The following is an 8,069-nucleotide window of genomic DNA, read 5'->3' on the forward strand; positions in this document are numbered from 1 at the left end:
CCTGTTGAAACGGGTGCCAATTCACAAAGTGAAAAATTTCCTCAGTGTTTCTTCAAGACAGTCTGAAAGAGTAACCGCCCCAAAGAGTCAAATCAGTAGCATCTTTGGCCCCAGAGGAAAGAACATGGCAAAAAGATTATTCTGGATCAACTAGAAGTCAAGACTGCAACAAGAAACTTTGAAGTCCCCTACTGAGCTCCTGGAAGGAGATTCTATTAAAAAAAAAAACCCATACCATGCCTTGGGTCATGATTTCTACAGCCAGAAGAGCCTTAGTCTATCCCACCCTATTGCTGTGAGTACCCTCAGGAGCAATTAACTACGTGGATTCACCCTATCAATAATGGTATGAATAAGGTTGCTCCTGGATGTAATATCTGTGTGCTGGGCAGTGAGCCATGTGCAATGTCAGGCGAGTTCTACAGAAGAAGGTTTTGGCTGCAAACCTGCCAGTGCTGCAATGTGTGTAATATTGAAAAACCATAAAGACAAGAAGTGTTTGGCATCATGAGACCTACATTCTGCGGGAAGTCTCAGGCTATCAACACAGGATCCGTGAGTGGGTTAGTCAGTCCAGCTCCCTGTTTGGAAAAAGCAGAAACTGAGTCAGAAAGGGCAATACTTCTTTCTTAAGGGAATTAGAAAGATATATTTTTTAATTTGTTTATGGTTTATGATTCAGTTCCCTACTCTCCTTGACAGCTAAGCCATTTCTGGGTCACCTTTCACTACTGACCAATTCTTCCCTCCAGTTAAACCCAGAAACTCTCATATATAATTTTAACTCTTCCTTGTTTTCTTTTAAACCCCAGTGATTAATCTACTGTCTCTTTTCTTCCTCCCAGCTCTCAGCTCTGGGTTGTTTGTGATTGGACCCGTGTTAACAGCTTCGTTGTTTCCCTGTATCCCTACACAGAGCGCAGCTGCATGGTCTCCCTCTCAACCGCAGGAGAAGAAATCAGAAAATGAATTCTCCCTGAGAGAGCCCAGCCTGTCTCTTCTGTAACAGCCAAAGCTACTTTTGCAAAATGACTGCCTTCGTGGGCAGACAGCTGAGCTCTCCGAGACAAATTTGGGGCTCAGAGTGCACAGACATAATAATTACCAGAAATACATCACACCTCCTCTCCTGGCATTAGTTAGGCCATTCCTAAATCACAAGGTGCAGTCTCTCTCTCAGTCCTGACTCTCTGGGCACAAAAACTTTCGCTTTCTGTCATTCTCTCTCGGTACTATGCCATCTTTCTCCCTGGAATTGTAAATGATAACACCTGCTGGGGCTCTTATTTGTTCGTTCCTCATATCTCCGGCTGCTCCCTGGGTGAGATATTACGCCCACACAGAGGTATGAAATATACAGTAGCTGCTTGTGAACCTTCTATACAAAAGATGCAATGAGTATAAATAATGGCATTGTTCTGACATTCTTCATCTTGTATCTGACAGAACATGTTCAAGAAACTCCAGGAACACTCTAAAGCTCATGGAGAAGTCATTCACACCGCATCAGTGCACGTGAAAACAAATGAGCAGGACTGCTCTGGACATCCTATTTTCCTTTCACCACCAGAATGTATTTATTCTTCAAGTCAGACCATATTCATATTTACTTTAACGATTCATAAACATCCCCAGTTCCAGAAGCTTCTAATTAACTCATCTATTTAGTGTCGTTAACAGATGCTCAGGGAGTGATTTATTGTACAATACCGGATCACACTAACGTATAAATCCAGCCAATTGAATTGGCAGGCAGTCTGGGTAAATACCTTCTGCCCACGGTAGATGAGACTGGGTCCTAAATCCAGCATTAACGCCCTGCAGACTGTGACTGAAGCATTTTTGTTTTCTTCTTCTATTACTGTGCACATGTGATGTACATTGTACTGTACAACATCCATTATTTCCCTATTTAAAAAAAAAGATTTAGTGAGGTACCGCAGAGAATCCAGGGTATATATTTATCCTGTCTGAGTAAAGAGGAAATCAATAGCCCCAAAGAAGTTTTCAATCAAGCTCCTTTTAATTTACCTTCAGCTTTCTGTAGTTTCAAAACCAAACCAAGTCCCTCCAACATGCTCCAGCAAGGCGATCCTAAACTTTATTAGCAAAGTCACATTTGGAACCCTGTCTATACTAGAGATATGGCCAGATCTCCAGACCATTTATTGATACATAAGAGAGTGGGACTGGCCATCATGGCTTTGGGCAGGTGGAGCTGAACACCTACAATGGCAGTTAGCTCTGCAGGTATGTCCACAGTGGCATTTACACAATGCCCAGTGACCCACGTGGCTGAACTATTAGAGAGACCCCGACACAGTTTCTAGCCTGGGCCAGCTAAACCTCAATGGCCTCAAGTTGCGCCAAGGGCAGTTTAGATTGGATATTAGGAAGAATTTATTTCCTGAAAGGGTTCTCAGGCATTGGAAGGGGTTGCCCAGGGCAGTGGTGGAGTCCCCATCCCTGGAGGTATTTAAGAGTGGTGTAGACATAGTGCTGAGGGACATGGTTTAGTTGGGGACTTGTCAGTGTTTGTTTAATGATTTGACTCGATGATCTTAAAGGTCTTTTCCAATCTAGGCAATTCCATGATTCTGTAACCTCCTCCAGATCCTGGCAGGCAGAGGCAGCACAGCCAGAGAGCATCCGCCCAGGGCCGTTCACAGGCAGCTATGCAGGCGGGCGCTACGAGAGCCCAGCCTGGACAGAGCCAGCCCGTGGCAGCGGGCTCGGTGCTACAGGCTGCTCTCGGCGTTACTGATCTGATGACATAAATACAGCCTGTCAGCCTTGGCCTGCTGGACTTGTTTTACTTGGCACCACCGAGGGTGGGGTGGTTTTTTTGTTTTGGTTTTTTTTTTTCAAATTTCAAAATGGTAACAACGCATGGTCTCATTGCCTCTGCTTCTTGCCTGGGCAGGAGCTTTCTTCCAAAACTGAAAGGCAAGTTATTTACCTCGCTGGAGGAGAGCTGCAGCTATGCTGCAGACAAATTTTACAGCTTTTCTCTGAAGAGCTCACTCCCTTTTCATTCCCGTTCTTCCCAATGGCAACATCATGACTCAGTTTGTGTTAACAAAATACTAAGGAAACACAGATAAATATTGTTTTGAATTCCTCAAGGTGAGAGTCATTAGAGGACTGTTAAAATACTCTTTTTTTTGCAGTAATTATGTTTTTGTCTGTCTACAGTCTTCCAAAAAAAGGTATATTTAAGCTTTGTGTTTCAACAGCACTGAAAGAGACTATTGTAAATAATTAGGGTGTGTTTTCTGCTCAATTTTTAAAAACAATATTTTTAGTAAAGTTACTGCGTTTTAATATACTTCTGGCTCAGAATGAGATTTTGAAGATGAAACATCTCTGCTGTCTGCTCCAAGCTTTACTTACAGCAGTGCTTTCTGCAGGTGGGTTTGAGAAGGGGGAAGAAATACAAGCAACATTTAAGGGGGAATAGGAAGCAAACTACATTAATATGGCACTGAGCCCAAATAAGTGAAAGAGAAGGGAACGTGGCAGCTTGAGAAAGGTGATATACATTAAACAAATACGCTGCATTAAGGAACTTCTTGGAGTTACTCATTTCTCCTCGGGACTCACTATTAGCAATCAATATGGAACACCACCATGATGAGTGTTACTGTTTTAAATCTTTAATCAAAGCTTTCATCTAGAGTATAGCCCCCTTCCTTGCTGCTTACACCTCTCACGGTCAGTTCACAAGGTGTGTGTGGTCTCTCAGATGGAACAATAAAGGCCCACTCCGCTCCTAACAGCTGTGTTGCGAAGAACAGCTTCTACCTGGGGCCGCAGCAGCAGCGTACTGTGCTGCCAGCACCGAGCGCTCGGGGGTATCCCTCCTGCACTGGTCAGAGGAACCCTCTGCAGATCCTAGGGAACAACCCTGCAGTTTCCACTAAGAGTGGCCAACTCCCATCACTCAAGCCGGTGTCTCAAACTCCATGAAACAACTGTCCTTGTAATTTGAAAAGCCAACAGAAAGCATCATGCATTTCAGCTGTGTGCCTGCTCCAGACATTCAGGAACCTGTGCAGATAATGCACACATCGAGAATTACTATGCAAACATATGATACATAGGTTGAAGGATTGCTTAAAAAACATGGCTTAAATTCATGTAGGGGAAGAAACAGATTTCCTTTTAAGAATTGTATCTCTGTTAAGTAGAAATGCACCAAGACAAGTTAAAAATCCGCTAAGAGACGACACTGTTAGGTCACACCTGTGCCACAGCACGGACTACACTGCGTATCCCTGCATTATGTCATCTCAGTCGTGCACTTCTGCCTCCTCATGCCATCACACATGCAAGCTACAGAAAACAGCTGCTAAAGAAAATCAGGTACTTGAAACATTTTTGGCAGCTCCCTCCTCCAACCCAGTTCTATTCTGTTCATAACCTTACAGAACAGTAAAACATGCAACAGGGTCTGAAGTCCCATCCCCGTCAGCTGGCTGTATTTCAGGACTCCTCCACAGCTGTGCTACGCTGGGGGCATTAGGTGTCAGCCAGTGCGCTGATTCAGCGGTTTCAAGTTGGATTCTTCCTATTTAAAAAGGAAGAACAAACTAGAGATAAACCAGACACACCAGAGGTGCCATTATAATGTCAGGAATATCAACACAATCACACGCCCTCCAGGATTTTCTTAATAAATAACGATCATGAACAACAGACATAGCAGTTCCCGTGGAGTTTACAGAGTAATTTAGGCTGAAGCGGCTTCTTGAGGGCACCCGGTCACTCTGCGAAAGAGTTAACTTCTGTATTCAAAAAATACAGACAAATAGGATACTATGCTTTTTAGGTCAATTCCACATTCTGTAAGAGAACAACTGTCAAAACTAGTTTTAGTGAGAATACCAGCCTAAATTTAGAAAGAAGTCTAGTATCTCACCAAAACCCATAGGAAACCCAAGAGCTCTCCGGCAGGAATCAAGATGCTGGGCAGAAAAAGGAAACACGAGGGTTCCTAAACATTTTGTCACAAACCCAATTACTAAACAAGAGAATAAATTATTAGGACAATAACCTGCAAATGTTGAGATGCAGTAATAAACAGTACCATCTCATAAAAATAAATTTTAATCTTAACAACTTGATTTCACAAGATTACATATTAACCCTTCTTTTTGCAAAGTTCAAACAATGTTTACAAAGACGGGTTTATTCTTCTTCATTCTTCTGCACTGACTGCACAGCTGCTTCTGCTTTAACCCTATTTCGCTTTCTTTTTCTTCTTTTCTTCTTTTCAGCAGAAGGCTCCTGACCCTCCTGCGTTTTCTTCTTTTTCTTCTTCAGACAGCTGAGAGGATTGGGGCCACCTGCCCTTTTGCGTTTTCTTCTCCCGTCACCTTCTCGCTTTGCTAGTCCTTCTTTTTCTTTAAGCTGCACAATACTTTGTTTTTGGTGCTCTGGAACAAGCTGATTTGTCTGCAACTTTTGAACAAATGCCAGAGATTTAGGAGAAGGTTTGTCCAGCACCATAGTGTTCTGAATAATAAAGAGGAGAGGAACGCCAGCCTTCTTTTTCACTTTGTTTGCTAAATCCTGGTCCTGTAAAATTAAATACTTCAGTCAATATTTTGAGATTAAACGATGTTTGCAATTCAAATGCACCTACTTTTAATACAAAACTATGAAGATAAATGACGTTATGAAAAAGATAAGAAACTTAATCTAGCAGATATACTTGGCAGTGCCTTTCAGAGTAATTTAATTTTCAATTTCCCTCCTTCTGATTAGCTGTACTTCTGATGGAAAATTTATTAACATTTCCTTTTCTCATGCATATATAAGCATACATACATTTTTTTTGAGGAAAAAGCCCCAGTTCATTGGTGTGTAGTACACCACAAGAAGTAAGATAATTTCTCTATTACAAGTAATTTTAAACTCCTTGTATCTTACATACGTATACAGAATTTTACTATAAACCATTTTATATATAGTGTATGCACTTGACACATACAGTCCCAATAACAGACCTCAGAACAAAACCTGTTTTTCTTATTCGTACACAAGTTCTACATTTATACTTGAGTTTAAACCTCCACAGTTTCTTAAAACTGAAGTTACATGGTCGTTTAACACATAATTGCACTTTTCTGACTACTGTGCAAAACAGTTGAGGCAAGGGATGTACACACAAGCAATATGCAAATTAACATTCATCAGCTGTTTTCTTACATGTCAATAGCTAGTCACTATGTTTTCTACACTTTCTGCTAAACTAAGCAATATTCTTCTAGGGTAAAAATACCTAGTTGTTCAAGTAAGACAAAAGATTCCCTACTTCCTAATTAGCAAATACATTTGAGAGCGAGTAAGGTTTTACAAGATTAATTCCCAGAAGCTATTTAAAAATCTCATAATCGAGGTTTCTGTAGGTTTCCTTATCCTTAGGTATCAAAGGAGCAGCACCTCAAATGAAATGCCGTTATGTGAACCATCAGCAATTACCTGTGTAGCAATAAAGAAGTGATGAGGGTTGCCTTCTTCAATCATGGAAAGCAAACAGGCCGAACCACTTACAGGATCCTTGTGGTGAGAACAGTTTCGAACTTCAAATCTTTGGGCAATTAATTTTGCTCCATACAGTGCTTTCCCCAGTGATTCCAGTTCTTTTAGAACACATCTGAAAACCAAAACCAACAGTGATTTCTAAGTGAGAAAATAACTGCACACTTTTTACAACAGCAAAAGGTTGATGTGAGTTAATCAGGAATGAGCAATGTTGTATGATTTGTAAATGGCACCCAGGAATCTGAAACCCGTAGCCCATCCAAAGACATCAGCGAGATTTCCTCGGTTCCAAAGAAGATTAACGAGTAACAACACTAAGTTATATTAAACAATTAAAAAAATATTTCTTATCAGTGACAATGCTAAGTTCTTACATTTATGTTCAGATATCACCTAGCATATGAACTACTACTTAACAAATAAAATTACTTGAATTAGCACAAACTGATTAATCACTGCATGCAAGTTAAATTCTGTACTGGTCTCCATCACCTTGCCTCAAACTTGCTATCAGAATCCAATCAACTCAAGCTAAAAAAGACAAAAATGTTCATATGATTAAAGATCTGGCAGTTTATAGCTTCACAACATTCCAGTTAAACGATGAAACACACACCTAAAATCCTCCTCTTAGCAGCAGTCAGAGCAGGTGTTCACAGAGGACAGCAGAGCAGTCCACGAGGATGCTAGCTTGGATACCCAGAAATGAACAGGAGATGAAACCTAACTTACTTCGGCCACCCAGTTTTACTATTAAATGCAGACAGTGGCCTTCAAATACAGCTTCAAGGGTATGGTAGCATGGTGATTAACCAGAAGACGTGAGCATGCCAAAAACCTCGTTGAAGCTTTTATTTAGTTTACATTTATCACCAAAATAATGGGAAGATATTAAATATAACTGTTTTTCTTTCCAGAGAAGAAAGTTTAGCCTTTGAGAACAGTCATTGCGGAGACCTGAGCCTGTTCTTTGTCCAAAGACTCTCACAGAGAGCCAGCTCATTTCCTCGGGGAACTTCTGGTCATGCCATTGAGGTGCTGCCTCACCGATTTAGATTCTGACAGCAGAAAAAGTGAGTCCATTCAGCTGCCCTAAGTGAAAAAAGGTCAAAAGGTCCAATAGCACTGCTGAAAGAAGGAAGCAAGAAGTGACATTTAGACATGACTGGAATACAGTTTGGATCAAAGTGATTCCCAAACCTTCCACAGCTAAGGTCATGACCCAGTATTCTACTGTTTAGAAGTATGGGCCAGTTCTTTATGCTTTGCAAGACAGCTTAGTGTTTAATTTTTGTAGCCTAGGGTACACATCTTCTTAATATTTTCAGTGCTTTCCTCCATAATGGGCAGTTGGCTGTTCTGTCACTGCAGAACTACAAGTGAGGGAGATTTTATCATGCGCAATCACGGAATCATAGAATGGTTCGGGTTGGAAGGGACCTTAAAGATCACCTAGTTCCAAACCCCCCTGCCATCAGCAGGGACACCTTCCACTAGACCAGGTTGCTCAAAGCCTCATC

The 8,069-nt window shown here is 41.3% G+C and overlaps 1 protein-coding gene across 1 annotated transcript; it reads right to left on the minus strand.

Moving 5' to 3' along the window:
• Nucleotides 1–5,094: 5,094 nt before the first annotated feature.
• UTP23 (UTP23 small subunit processome component) lies at nt 5,095–6,661 on the minus strand (the record flags this gene model as incomplete). The annotated part of the gene is made up of 2 exons (XM_010172547.1): nt 5,095–5,580; nt 6,487–6,661. Coding segments are annotated over 2 exons (565 nt in total), but the record flags the coding sequence as incomplete, so codon positions are not given.
• Nucleotides 6,662–8,069: the final 1,408 nt, after the last annotated feature.

Source organism: Antrostomus carolinensis, unplaced genomic scaffold (assembly GCF_000700745.2).
Source record: "Antrostomus carolinensis isolate BGI_N321 unplaced genomic scaffold, ASM70074v2 scaffold990, whole genome shotgun sequence".
NCBI classification, from domain to species: domain Eukaryota; kingdom Metazoa; phylum Chordata; class Aves; order Caprimulgiformes; family Caprimulgidae; genus Antrostomus; species Antrostomus carolinensis.